Here is a 15,736-nt window from a genome sequence, read left to right as displayed (position 1 = left end):
AGAAAGAGGAGGAGTCTAAAAGCTATTGCCTGAACTCATGAGAACTTCTCATCTATGGTCCTAATCTCCAACCCTTTCCTATAGACTCTGTGATAACCCACCAATTCTAGAATAATCCTGTCTTGCTTAATAAAGTTTGAGTGAAGTTCTAATAGTAGTAGCCAAATGACATTGACTGAGACACTATTTTGGCAGATATGTTTAATACAGAAACAAATGCAGGAACATGGAATATGCTGAGATGCAGACAGCCAAAGTCAGCATCAGGAAAAAGTGGGAAGAGTACCCCAAGTAGAGTGGTCCAAGCAAGGTACTTCTCAGTCTGAAAGTGAATTCTCAGTGTAGAAGGAATCTAGGAAGGAAGAGTTAACAAGTCAGGAAGAGTACACACCAGATCTGCTTATAAAAAGTAGAGTATCAGGTGGAGCCTTTGTCACAGGAACAAGGTAGAAGTTGGTTTTCAGAAGGTCAATAGCAGACTAGGACATTTTGATCTTTTGAAGATGTAAACTCCATGAGGATGGGATACATTTACACATTCCATAAGCATTGCTTATATTCTATTATAGTCTAAGGAGTTGAGTGTGTCAGCTTCCTGAGCTGAGGTTCAGCATGGTGTAAAGTGAGGTCAACCTGGGAATGGAGACCTAGCAGTCACTTCTGTGGAGAACAGGAAGAAGGAATCCTTCACTGGGGACCTGGTTAATCTTGAAGCAGAGTGGATGGCAGATTGTTGGAATTTCGAACATCCTACAGCAAAACAAACCTAGAAATTGAAACTGAAAGCCTAGAAAGCATCCTGGTGATAATATATTTTGATGTGTAGAAAAGAGGAGGTAGTACATGAAAGAGTTACTCAGAAAGGGAAATAAAAAAGTGTCAAACACAGATTATCTGTGTATTGGTTTCTCTCAGGCCCTAGTGACACCTCATGTACGCATGTGAAATAGCTCTTGTGCCTCATTTACCTGGATTAACTGTTTCATACCACACCTACTCTCCTTCACCAAAGGCAAAGTTAAAATTCATGAGAAATTTGAAGTCCTAGTCTTTTCCAAATTCAACCCAGAATTACCAGATAGGCAAGTCTAGACTTGTAAAATAAGCTTCAACTCAACATTTTCTGGTTTTCCATTTAATCTTGACCTTCATAGAAATACAGTAGAGGTATAGTTCGAAAAGAGAAAGAGGAGCTACAAAAAAGGGTTAAAATGAATAGATACGCTGTAACTTGTTCAATTTAGGGTGGAAATAGATTGAAAATCTGATCTCAGACCCATGTCTCTCACCACGCACTAAACTGAAATCAAAATACATCAAAGATCTAAATATTAAAACAGAAACACTAAATATGCTGGAAGAGAGAATATGTAGAACTCTTGAAGATATAGGTGTAGGCAAAGACTTTATGAACAAAACCTCGATTACGTGGGAAACATTACAAAGAATCAACAACTGGGATCTAATTTTATTAAAAAGTATATGCAAGGGCCAGGGATTTAGCTCAGTGCCTATCTGGTAAGCGCAAGGTCCTAAGTTAGATCCCAGGTACCAAAAAAAAAAAAAAAAAAGCACGGCAAAACAAACCATCAAGAGAGTGAACAGATAACTATGGAAAGAAGAAAAAAAATTTGCCAGCTGTTCCTCAAAGAACTAAAATCTAGACTATATGAAAAACTCAAAAAGAATAAAGAAAACCATAATCTACAAATTTAAAGACCCAATACAAAAGTGGGCAGGTGAAATGAATAGACACTGCTCAGATGAAGAAGTAGAAACAGCAAATAAACATATGAAAAAAAATGTTCACCATCACTGGTCATTTGAGAGATGCAAATTAAAACAGCGCTGAGATTCTATCATACTCCAGAAAGAAGGGCTATCAAGAAATCAACCAATAACAAATGCTGACAGGGTTGTAGGGAAAAAGGAACCCTCTTCCACTGTTGGTGGGAGTGTAGACTGGTGCAACCACTGTAGAAATAAGATGAAGATTCCTCAAAAAGCTCGGATTAGAGGTTTCATTTGATGCAGCTATTCCGTTTCTTGGTATCTTCTCAAAAGAATTAAAAACATCATGCTATAGTGATATATGCACACTCATGTTTACAGCAGCACAGTTTATAATAGCTAAATCTTGGAAATGGCCAAAACACCCAGTCAACCAATGGATAAAGAATATGTGGGGTTTTTAATATAATGGGGTACTACTCTGCCATAAAGAAAGATAAACTTGAGACATTTCTAGGTAAATGGATGCACCTGGAGACCATACTTTTACATGAAGTAAATTGGACACACTTGTATAAGTATCACATTGTTTCTCTGGTGTGAGAAGCCAAAAGTGTACATGAGGAGGAAAATGTATACTAGATATTATGAAATGGGAAGAAAATGCTCAAATGGGAAGGAGAACTAGAGAGAAGGGAGGAGGAAAGGAAGGAAAGGAAAATTTAAAAAACAGAAAATAAGGAAAAAATAGAAACAAAACTTTTGTAAATAAGGAAGGGAAGAGGGGTTGAAGGGAGGGTAGGGGAATGAGAAAAAAGAGCAATTAAGATATATCATGTACAGGTACAAATTCCCTATGATGAAGGTGATGAATGTGTATATCTAAAATATCCCAATAAAATTAGTTAATAAAAATACCCCAGTCTTCTGTGACCCCCTTCTCTACTTCTACTTACTACTTTGCATATCTTCTAATCATACTTTTCATAGAGATACCAAAACATTTCCCTGGTGATTTAGTCTTTTTTCTGTCCTCTGTTCTCTTTCTATAGCAAAATACTGGAGAGAGGGTAATTTATAAAGAATAGGAACTTATTTAGCTAACAATTCTGGAAACTAGGGAGTTCAAAAGCTTGGTGCCAGCACTGTATCTGCTTGGCATCTGGTGAGGACCTTACTGCTGCATCATAAGCTGGGGGAGGGCATCACACAGGGAACAGCTCAAGTGTGCTATATCGTGTCTCTCCTAATAAAGCCACGCGGTTTCTCTCTTGCAAAGACATTGAAGCCATAATGGCGCCTCAAGCTCATGATCTCACTGAATCCTAATTACCTTCCAAAGGACCTATCTCCAAACGTCTTTCACACGTCATATTGGGGTTTCCCACACATGGATTCAGGGGAACACACTCAAACCTCAGCACCTGGAGAATATCAGGGACTCAACACAGCATGCTAGTTAACCTTGGCGAGATACTGTAAAAGACATACAGTCCTAAGGACAAAACTAACCATGACAAATTAGCAGACATACTATTTCTTGACTCCAGTTTCTTTTTCTTTTATTAATCCTTAGCTGTTGTCCATGGTATTAAATAGAGCCAAAAGAAAGATCAGTCAGAAATTGCTGCTTGGCTCTGACTGGCCTAAAGGGGAACTGATATTTACCTTTCCTAAATTTTGATCTCCTCATCCATAAAATGAAAAAATAATATTTGCTTTAATAACTTGCTGGTGATTTTGAGAAGCATGTGTGAAAACAACTGCAAATGGTACAAACACAAGTAGAAGACAGCCAGGTCTTTCTAGTCACAAGAAGAGCAATTAATCTATACAAGAAACTAGTTCTCCTTACTAGCTCTTGGGCAGTTCACTTGTGTTCCAAGTCTTTATCTCTTCATTTGCAAAAAGAGTATGATAATATTTCCTGCTTCATATGGTCTCTATGTAGATGAATACAGCACATATATACTAAGGTATAAAGAATATGTTAATGATTACAATGGAACTCTTAATAATAGCTCAGAATAGGATAATCTCAAGATCCAATGTGTTTTTGCTGGCAGAATTATTAATATGATTTTAAATTAGTATGTGTATCCTAGATTTTTTTCAAAAATATTTTCAGAGAATATTTCAAATTCTATAGAAGATTCAAATTGAAGTTAAATTTAAATAAGGCATAGTCACTTAAAAGAAAATGAAACTCAATCACATGCCAAAAATAACTGATTACTTCCCTCGCGTTCCTTTGTATATTCCATTTTAATGTAGTCTGTTAGAAAACAACAGTATTATAGTCTATTTTTGTTCATAATTTATCATTTTAATACTTCCTTGAATTGAGAGAAATGTGGTTTATATACATATGTGTTTATATATGAAAAAGTATAAAAAGAATGTCTAGTCAGCCAGTATAGCTCAGTTTTACATCAAGATTATTATTCAAAGAGGTTTTTTTAATTTAAAAAATAAAAAAACTCATATTGATTATATTCTAATATTCTTTAATCTTTCTTTCTTTGCAAGATAATAGTGGGAGAAACAGCTGTGTTTTGCCTGCAACTTGCCACACGAGATTTTGAAAATCAGGAAAAAACTATTTTAACTGGAGACTGTTGCTATATAAACCCACTGGTGCGCAGAACTGTCCGATTCCTCGGTATGTGTTCCTTGAATTGTTTTTATTCATGCTGAAACAATATTATGAATTTATGCAAATATTGGTTATAATTTCTGTGAAATATTTGTTTCATTTTACAAATGAACATCACACACGACTTTCTCACTTTGCAATATCCCACTTCAGGAGTCATTTCCACATTAAAGAAAAAATGACTGACCTCAAATACTTGAATATTTAATATTCTTTAAGAATCTAAAAATTGTATAATTAAAATAAATGACTTGTTATGTTTATAAAATTTCAGAAACAATGCTTGAAGAGAAATGTTAACCTAGGTTATATGTTCACTATCATAAAAACAAGAACAATGCTTGGAAAATACTATATTTGATAAGTAGTACTCTGCTCCATTGAGCTATTTTTATATAAACAAAAGTATATTGGTGTTTTATAGAAGTTAGATTTACTGGTACTTTAATTTTCAATTTCAAATATTACCACTAATAAACATGAACACTGACAAATTACTGAACATTATTTCAGTTCAATAGAAATTTGGTCAAAATAAGTTTTTAAACTGAAACAACAAAATTTAATATAAATTATTGTTTCCTAGATTCAGCAGATAAAAGTGAGTATGTCTTTAAATAAAATATAAAAAAGGCTGTGGATGTAGCTCAGTGATAGAATAGTCCCTGCGTCAGAATGCCAGTACTGTATAAACAAGATATATAGATATAGATATATGCATCTAAGATAAAATCTGATACATTAGCAATATTGTAATCATTCACTATATTTCTCCTATTGAGGGGATCAAAACAAAAACTTTGGAGATATTATGCATGGGTGACCAAATACATAGATAAACTCAATAAAGTTTAGCCAGATACATTCAGGCCTATATATCTCTCAGAAGACAAAAGGCCTCCCTATCCATTAAATGTTCTTTTTATTGCCAACAAGTTATGTATCTTCAAAACTCTCATTTAACTTGTTGTAGGAATAACTTCTATATGAAATCTTATAAAGTTATTTTTTATATGCATCAGTATTTTTACTTGATTCATTTTTCTTTGTACTACAGTCATTTAGAATAACAAAATAAGCAGTAACCAATAATGTATACAAAACTAAAAGCATTTGATGAATTGATGCTTTCCTAAATACTGTTAAGCACATTATTTTCTATCTATTTAAAAGTAAAATATTTTCCTGCATTTGCACACATATTTCTAAATAATGTGTGAGGCCAAGTAAGCTGAGTCTTTAAGTCTTTGCTTGTTTATTACTTATATAATTTTATAAAACATTTAGGAGAGCTTGGTTTGTTTCTTTTTTCTTTTTCATGATTTGAGTGTTTTTAGTTTGTTCCATTATAACTGAAGCTTATAACTGAAACATTACTATATAAGAAGATGTCACTCTGTATAGTGACTTTTTGAGGTCAGCAGGTCAGATACACTCATGGGATCCCACTTTTATAATTATCTGTGTAGTCAACTACAACAATGGCCTTAGATCTGATGCACTGACATTTTAGTTCTAAAACACATCTGGGAACTTTAGCAGTATCAAGAGATATTTCTATATTCTTATCACCTACTTCTATTTTGCTAGATAAGAAGAATAGTTTAGTTAAATAAAGTGAGAACATCTTAGCCTAGATTTCAAAGGAGTACAGATGAAGAAAGCTCATAATTTAGATTCATGTGCTTGGACCTGGGATTTTGAAAGGTGAGACTGTATACATTAACATCTTACTGAGCTCAGTTTTCTTTCATTTCTCTGCTTTTGCAAATCTTCTGCTTTCAGTAACCTTTATTTGATATGACTCATGTAATGCTAGTGAGAGTAAAGAAAGGTATTATTGTTTCCAATTAGAATTGTGAGATAAAAGGAGAACTAATGCCTTTGTTTCATTGACATTTGGATACTACATGCAAGTTTTTGTGCATAAAACTTTTGTGCATAAATCTTGTATAATATTTGGAAATTGAATGAAGAACCAGGCCTCTAATATTGGAAAATTACTTGATCTTGTGCAACTTTCAAGGTGATTTTCCATATAATAGACAATAGTGATGAAAAGGTAGAAAATAAACAAAAAATATGTGACTAAGAAGAAAACGTAATTTTATGATACAGTTATATTACTGTTAAATGAACCAATGAACCAAGGAAATATTATTTTGGTATAGTGTTAAAAGGTCCTGATGGATTTTATTTTCCTAAATTATGAAAGAATGGATTTCTTTACATCAGGATCACACCCTTGAACACTGTATTTGTAAGTTTATTGAAATTAATAGCAAATAATTTATTTTTCCTTGAGTTTTGACAACAATGACCAATGATTCAGAACTTAGAAAATATTTTTGGTATTCAAGTAAATGGACAACATTCTTACAAAAGGAGAAAAAAATCTATGTACTTATTTTATACCTTCAGGTAACTCAAATAAATAAATTTTAATACCATAAAGATAATTAAAATGATAATATTAATTGCCTTATTATTTGCTAAATTGCCCCCACATTTAATAAATAGCCAATCTATAAAAGAGAGGGAGGAACTAAATTACCAGATTTCCTGTGCTTTTTAAAAATGTTTCTGAAGGAAATGTAAAGATTAATCTGAAAGCATTCTGCTTTACTTAAGATTTTCCACTCTACTTAAATGAGAACTGATGGCATTGGATTTTACTGCTAATTGGCACCTCCAGCAGAGCTAATGCCAGTCTGAATGGGCTTAAGAGACTTAATCAGAGAGAGACAACTGTTTTGCTTTGTGTTGGTGAGACAAAAATTATTTTCAAAAATAAGGAAAAAATAAAAATTGCTAACATTAGTAAAACATGATGGACAATAACCTTTCAAGGGATACATGTCTCCATTTAAACATCACATTACCCAAAAATACCGTTAGAATATATTTTCTTCTTTTATCTTATGTCTTCTACACTTGCCATGCATAAAAATGTAGCCCATGGTAGACAGCTCAATGTGTTAAATAATTTAACACTCCTACTACTCTAGAAAGCTAAGGGAGAAACTGGAAAGGAGGGAAATAAAATGAACCAAGGGTACATATGTATAGAATATTTTATAGTGTCTAAAGTATTTTCATTTTGGCTTATTTTGAGCTGATATACAAAAAAAAGAGGGGAACTAAAATTCTTTGGTTTTTTTCCTCAGGAATTTATACATTTGGACTGTTTGCAACAGATATCTTTGTAAATGCTGGACAAGTTGTTACAGGAAATCTGGCTCCACATTTTCTTGCCCTGTGTAAGCCCAACTACACGGCACTAGGATGTCAGCAGTACACACAGTTCATCAGTGGAGAAGAGGCTTGCACAGGGAACCCAGATCTCATCATGAGGGCAAGGAAAACATTCCCATCCAAAGAGGCGGCTCTCAGTGTCTACGCAGCCATGTATCTGACAGTAAGTCAGGGTTACACATTCTTCTAAGCTACAAGTCGTTTTCCTTGCCATAATGGAAGTTACTTTTTGTACACTATAGTAATAGCTTTCTACTGGCCACTTAATTTATCTCTAATAATTGCTGTTTGTACTGTGAATGAAATTAAGTCATTTGACTCTCATGAGCTTATGTGTGGGTAGTTGGTTATAATAAAAATATAGCTATTCATATTTCTATTGTGAATATGTTTGTCTTTGTGTTAAATAGGACTTAATGGAAACACATTTGCTCTGTAGCACTCCCCATGAACTGGTAATAGTGCAATTAAGATAAGTGTCTGGGCTCTTGGCTGCCTACTCAAGCTCTAATATTCCCTTGTGGGGGTAAAGAGGGGACACTCTGTTTATAGAAAGCAATTTTATTATTGGTAATTGAATCATCACAGTGTCTCAATCAGTGTTTTAATATTTTCTCAAAGTAACTGAAATATCCTCAGAAATGGTATTTTGCCTTTATTATCAAGCATTTGCTATCATTTTAGTGGTAAGAGCTAGGCCCTGAGTGCAGCTATCTTAGGACCTGTAAGTTGAGAGTAAGTGGTCACAACTGAGTGTATTATTAGTGTAGGAAAGAATTGAAAGAAGAGCAGGTTTGGCGGGCAGCTCTTGACCCCTTACTGCCATCACCAGGATTTACCTTGCAGCTGTGGAATTGGACTCGAAGGTGTTCTCCATAGGCTTTTCCTTAAACTCCAATAAGAACTTGAGCATTTAAATGTCTTTTAGGGTTCTCCTTTCTAATGAACCAATATCTACTTCCTTCCAATTTCAATTTACTAACAAGAGATTTACAAATACTCAGGCCCAGTTTGAAGCCTGATTTGAGTATTTCTAATGACTTGGAAAAATTCAGTATTGTTTTTATCCTCAAAAAGCTACTTGACAATGGAGAAGTTTCTAATGTGATTGTGTCAGTCACACTGAAAGCAGAGAGAGTCTATAGAAATACCCTGTGACATTTCTTCTTGAAAATGGAAATAAAGGTTATTGGATGGAAGGACAATTTAAACTGTTACAATGGTGAGATAATTTTAGAAGCCATAAGATGTGCATTTTAACATTTTTAAAAGTTTTAAGGCAAATTACTTTTATTTCTCACTGCCTGGACTTAAAAAATATCCCACCAAGAAAATTTGCATGGATTAAGTATTCAGTTTTATCCTATCCATTTTCTCGTCCACTGCCTATTGAATTTTGCAGAATTTGTCTCTTACAAGTCCCTTCTTACCCTCTCACTCCACTTGCCAACTCTTTTCCTCTCTTTTTTCCTGATTTCTTCAGCTCATCAGCTTTGCTTTCTTCTACACACTGTTAGGTACTTCTGGGCCTGATATGAAATATGCTAACACATGCATATTTTTCCTGCTCACTAAGTTTCTTGACTACATGTTCCACTTCTGCTGAATGTGAAGCATTCAGCCTTAAAATGAAGATTTAAAATGAGTGAGAAGTCACAAAACACTTTGTATTCATTGCCATTACTTCAAAATCTGATGTGTACCTTTATATCTGTGTACAAGTTGCAAATATATCTGCATATAGATACGTGTTGAAGCACATGATGGAAGACAAATTCCAGAATGCTCCCTGTCCCCAACTAATGTTGCATAAATAGTTTATCACTGATAGATGTTAGATTTTACTGTGTAACCAGCATTCTTCAGAGGTGGTGAATGTGTGACTGTAATGAAATACTTGGCCTTTTTAGTCCACCAAAATAGTGTTTCTGAGTGTTGCTATGGGAGAAGGCATTATCTTCTCAGTTACTGGAAGAATATTAATATCTTATCTTTCCCCAGTTCTACTGCTCACCTGAATGTATTTGTTTTAGCAACTTATGGATTATAGAGCATCCTGTCTAGTCTGTAATAAAGACTTGAGGGTATTAATAATTAATCATAATTATTTTAGGAAATATGTATTGAGCATTTACTATTAACCAGGTATTAATTGATTTTTGTTTTACTAACTTGTTTACTAATTCTTGTAGATTTTTAATTTATCAATTGATTATTTGTGCTATGTTTTTTAATCCTTGTAACATTTCTCTGACACACGTGGTCTTATTACATCCATTTTACAGAAGAGAACACTTAGAAAGTGTAGGAACTTATGTTCTCCTGCACAATCTCAGCATCCAGTAAAGTGTAAAAGCCAGGTTACAGATGGCAGAAGAGTTTAAAGCACAATTATTTAATAAACACACTGACATTGGGAAATCTTCTATCCTTAAAGGTGTTTCAGAATAAAAGTTAGGATCCCTGCTTGTAATGACATTGAGGTACTTCTGTCTGTTTAATAACAGCTACTGTGCTCAGCTCACTGCCTTCCTCTTTACCTCATTACCCTTTTGTATGTGTGTATGAATGTGGGTGGCTGCTATGGTAACTCCGAATATAATTCCTGCTGCAAGTACAGACTTTCAGTCAGGTTTTGCCATTATATTTGAACTTAAATACAAATATACTTCTTCCCTAATTCACCAGAGGGGCCTTGGGAAGACATTATGATAGGAAAGTTTGGTGTTTTAAACTAATGCAGTCTCATGAAATGTTTGCCAGATTTTCCTAAATACGAGAAAACAGTCATATAATCAATATTCTCTGTGAAAAGTCTTATGATTTAGAAATTATTTAATGTGTTATAAACATATGTAAGCTCATAAACAAAAATAAATAAGTCCCATTGTGAAGTATTTGAATAAAAATTGAGGAATATTTGATGCTTCCATATATGGATTAGTAAATAAAATTAAGAAATTTGGGCTGTCTTTAAGCATGCGACTTCAGTTAAGGTGTTGGTAATAATTTGATAATAGAGCTTTATTTTGCTTTACTGAAAACTTTCAGGGAAATAAAAATCCCCGTGTCTATTTTTGAGAATTCTGATGGTTTTTTAGGGGGGAAAAACTCTGAAGGTTATTTAACCTTCAACTACCAAATTTATAATTCACTGTTAAATTACATTAGAATAACACTTAAAGTTAGCTTTTTGGTATTTATTCCCCTATGAAATTAGTAATTATTTTTCCAATTAAAAGCAAATGAATCTCCAAGTTGAGAATGAAAAATCATGCTTAGTAACTTTCCAAGTAACTCCATAAATCATTGAAACAAAAAGGCATAAAATCATCTTTTTGGGACACTTCCAATTCTGACCTTAGTTTCCTTTTGAAATTAAGATTGAAAAAAGACAAAGTTGGCCTCCGTTTCCATTATACATTGCTTCATTACAAATCATTTCAAGACAACAGCAATCTTTTATCCTCTGGATTTAGGGCATTGACTCGCAGTTTTCCTGGTGGTCTGACCTGGGCTTCTCTCCTGGCCTGCATTCACCTGGGATCAATGGCAGGTGAGGTAGATCAAATAGCTGTGCCTCTATCTTCCTGGAGAAGTCTTTCTTTCAGGTCATCTTCCCAAGGGTATCTTAGTGCAGCCTCCCCAGAGAGTTTCTTGAGGGTTAGGTTCTTCAGCTTCCTAGACGTTACTACTACTATATTTTGTCTTTCCAACAAACCCCAAGGTCTGCTTAGGCTGTTGAGGGTCAAGGAAAAGACTCCACCAGTAGATGGGAGGTGCCACCAAGTCAGATTATAAAGAAGTAAATGTATTGGAATAAGAGGAAAATGTGGACATTCAACAAGTTACCAGTGTTTCCCCAGAATATTAGTGGAAAGCTATAATGTCATTTCCCTCTGTTCTCACTGGTGGGCAGTCATCAGCATAATCCTACCCACATAGCTATATTTTATTGCCAAAAAAATAAGGCATATATTGCCACATTGCCAATCAGCTCACAGGATCCTGTGTGCAGCAACCGCTTTTCACAGGCAGCCAAGACAAAGGTGGAATACACACAACCCACTGGTGTTAGTTTGCTCCCTTCACTTTTGTGACTTTTTACCTAATTCTGTAAAAGCATGAACAGCCTTCGTTCTGGGGTACAGAAATTTGGGGAATGCATGACACTTTACCGGTAGCATTTGTTATCCTGAGACCAGTTGGAAATCACATTTGGAGGACAAGGACTGTGGTAGGGGAAAAGATAAGTTCTGTGCTGCCTTCCTGTGTTTGTCTTTACTGGCTAGTGAGACCCACCCACCATGAGACAGCCATGTTGTAATGCTTTCCTGTTCTAAATTTCAAATGGGAAATTTTGAATGAGTGTCTTGTCTACTAGGTAATACACCCAAAATATTTACCGAGCATGCCCGCATAACATGACAGCTGTACTATGACTATGACAACTGGTGCTGCAGCCACTATTTTTATTTGATTGATACTCCTGTTAGCCTTCAGCTAAGGTTATAGTGGAGGTGACAGAAGGTCCAAAGGATGTCTGTGAAGTACTCATTGTAATCCAGAATATTTACTGTGGTGGACCCCCTGTGTCACTCATCTTGATTCTCTGTCCTCACATTCCTTTATGAACTACATTTAAAAATCTTAATATTTAGTGAATTATTTTTTCACCCCAACTTTCAGCCCAGATATTAAACAATGGTCTATAATAGTACAACTATATTATAACACTATAGTGAAATTATGCAAATAAAAACACTGATATGACTGGTGTGGTAAACAAAGACACATGGGTGCTCTCCATCTTTAATTTTACCTAGTTTCCATAAGTGATACTTGTATTTGAATATTCTGGGACTGACATGTGGCTTTATAATAGTATTTGCTTCTTCAGTCTCATTAAAGAAATTCCTGCATTTTCAACAGTGTATCAGAGTCTCGAACAAGTCAGAGATCGCTAGCATTGTCAGAGGATTTCATAGTCCTAGCTAAAAGCAAAGAGCATTGACATTTCAGTTAGTACATGTGCGCTTAATATGTGTAAATATTCTATTAGGCTCTTTGAGATATTGAAAAATACATCAGAGAATTCTATTAATATGTCTGGGGTTTCTTAAGTATGGTATTGGCAAACACCAGTATGGAGACTGCTGGCAGCAGTGTGTACATTCTAATTAGGGAAAGAAGATTTGTTCTATAGGACAATTTAAGTTAGTCAGCATTGCATTATGACTCTTAGCTCCTAGTTGCTATGCCTTCATGGGCCTCTGTATCATGAAAAAGCTTAAAATTGTATTTTATTATAATATTGCTATAAAAATGAATTCTTAAAATTGAATATTAAATTTTTTCTTCAACTTAAAATTTTTCTGATTTTAAAAAGTTTAAGACATTTTTCACCCTTCCTTGGAAATGTGGGCTGTAGGTATAGTGCTTACTCTAGAGGATGGCACATAATGAAGTGCTGGTGGAAAGGATTTTTAGTGTATTGGTGGTAGGAGTGGGTGGGGAGAGTGCTTCAAAAGTCAGTTGCACATGGAGTGGTTGTTGGTCACCTTTCCCATTGCTGAAACACATACCTGACACTCACAACTAAAGAGACAAATTTATTTTGGCTCATGGTTTCAGTCCATTATCATGGCAGAAGAACATGGCAGAGAAAAGCTGCTTATGCCATGGATCCAGGAAGGAGAGAGCATGGGAAGAGTCAGAGAGAAAGACGCTAAGGACCAAATATGTTCCTCAAGGTCTCTATCCCAGGACCCACTCAGACACCCAGGTGTGAGCTCTACTGATCACCTAGGCCTCCCTCAAGCAATCAAATTAATCCAGATTAACCATCACGGATCTTGAAGGCAGATATGATTTGGGTAGGTAGAGAGCTGGCAATCCACCAATGCACCTCAGGGTTTACACACCATCACTGTTGATGCCAACACCATGGCTAAATGTATCCTCCGTGGACCTCACTCTAGCACTCAGTTTGCTGCTTTATCTTAAACCCTCATCCCCCCAGCTATGTTTAATACAAAAGCAACTATTTATTCGAGAAACTTCTCCCTAAGTACTTTATATGCCTTAATTTTCAGAGTAGCCCAAATGAACATATGCTGTCTTTAACAGGTAACAAAACTAAGGATGTGAGAGGATAATTAACTTGTTCCAGTTTACTCTATTGGTATGTGTTAGAGCCAGGAATATGAACCAGGTTAGTGTGACTTCAAATCCCACATTTGGTCTCTTTATCACACTACCTCCTGTGATGTGTTGAAGGCACACTGAAGAGAAGGCAGCCACATTTTGAGTGCTCCTCAGAGTAGCAGCTCACGCATGGTAGATGAAGAAAACTTGTTAGTTAATTTCAATTGAACATTGCATTGTATAAATTAGGAAAATAGTTGAAGAAGTATGCACTCTAAAAATTCCTATCTGTGTCCAACTTTCCAAGTGACCAAGTAGCTCAAGCACCAAAACTAATATAAATAGATTTGACTATTGAGTTTTAATTGTACTTTAGCTTTTAGTGACTGGATATTTTATTTTGTGATCCTTAATTTTTAATATTTTATGCTCTGCACATTATTGATGTTAAAGAACTTCCAATTGGTTTTTAAGATGACAACTTCTATGCTATCTTTAGCTTCTTTACAATACATAATAATTGGCTACATAATACCATTATAACTAACATTGTCAGTACTTACAGCTGATTAGAACTCCACACTGGATAATACTACTTTGACAGGGTCCAGTAGAAGCCAGCTAATAATGAGCAGCTCAGAAATTGTTTTCCTTTGTACTCTCAGCCAATCTATGTCTTTAGGCCCAGTAATATGCTTGAGCCTGCTTTTCAAGATACCTAAGATGCCTTCCTCTTAAAATCCTGGGGTCTATATTATGAGCCATCCACCTGGGACTTGCTTTGAACCCCAAACTGTATGTTTTCTCACCACTGAAACCCTAAAGCACTGTAGCATCTGTTGGGTCACATGGCTTAAATACAAAGGCTGCCTGCCCACAGTATCTGTAACAGAGCCCCCTTGTGCCCCATGTCTCTCTCAAAACTGGTAGGTTTCAATGTCACCTAATGTCTTAGTCCATTTTGGCTGCTATAACAAAATACCAAAAAACCAAGTAACTCATAAACAATAGAAATTTATTTCTTAACCATTTGGGAGGTTGAGAAATCCAAGACCACAGTACTAGCAGTCATTGTCTGTTGAGGGCCTAATTTGTGGTTTAAAGATATATTCACTGCTTTCTTATTGCTAAGACATAATATCCAACACTCACAACCTTAAAAAAGCAGAGGTTTATTTTAGCTTATGGTTTCAGAGGGCTCAGTTCATACATTATTGTCTGGCTCCAAAGCAAAAAATGGCATGGTAGAAGGGGATGGGGGAGGAAAACTGCTGAATTCATGGCAGCCAGGAAGCAGCCAAGAGAAGGGAGGAGCCAGGGATAAGAATACATCCTTCTAGGTCATGCCCCTAATGACCCACCGTTTTTGTCCAGGCTCCACCTCCTAACAGCACACTTAGCTATGAATTTATCAATGAATCAATCCACTGATGAGTATAGCACACCATGCTCCAGTTACTTTCCAAAAGAGTGACCTGTGAACATAGGCTTTGGGGGGAAATTAGATCTAAACCATAATGGTAGATGTCACCTTCTTGAAGACACTACTGGGGTCACTTCTAAAAATCAGAATATCCATGACCCAGTCACCTCCTAATATCATCATCTTGAGATTAAGATTTTCACATATAGATTTAGGGGCAAAACATCAACATTCTAGCCATAGCATTTAGAATATGGACCATGGTGTATTCATCAGCATGGAATGTGTTTCCACAAGAGCCCACAGTGACCTACCTGGTACTATGTCTGTTTTTTTGTGGTATGAGTACAAGATGCAATAATTGTCTTTTACTTTGGAGGATATATCCAGCATGCCTCTGATAACTTGATCCCTAAACACTTACTGAAGTCCTAAGACCCCTAAATATTATAAGGTTTATTGCACCAAATCTGTAATTCATGTGTCCTAGCAAGGCTTCCAGTATGGTAACCACCTCCTATTTA

The 15,736-nt window shown here is 35.4% G+C and overlaps 1 protein-coding gene across 6 annotated transcripts in view; it reads left to right on the top strand.

Moving 5' to 3' along the window:
• The window catches only part of Plppr5 (phospholipid phosphatase related 5), a 111,810-nt gene that overhangs the window by 40,828 nt on the left and 55,246 nt on the right, over positions 1-15,736 (top strand). For all 6 annotated transcript variants that reach the window (XR_002390679.2, XR_002390678.2, XR_002390677.2 and 3 more), the window contains 2 exons: positions 4,261-4,393; positions 7,555-7,805. Coding sequence is in view for 3 of the 6 variants with exons in the window: in XM_021247842.2 (XP_021103501.1) it covers positions 4,261-4,393; positions 7,555-7,805 (384 nt within the window). In the remaining 3 variants the exon portion in view is untranslated. The remainder of the gene's footprint in view (positions 1-4,260; positions 4,394-7,554; positions 7,806-15,736) is intronic.

This window comes from Heterocephalus glaber, unplaced genomic scaffold, assembly GCF_053883595.1.
Source record: "Heterocephalus glaber isolate CG9 unplaced genomic scaffold, H.glaber_assembly_v1.0 deba00001442, whole genome shotgun sequence".
In the NCBI taxonomy this organism is placed as follows: domain Eukaryota; kingdom Metazoa; phylum Chordata; class Mammalia; order Rodentia; family Bathyergidae; genus Heterocephalus; species Heterocephalus glaber.
Note: the sequence above shows the minus strand (reverse complement) of the source record. Positions and strands in the feature narration are given on the sequence as shown.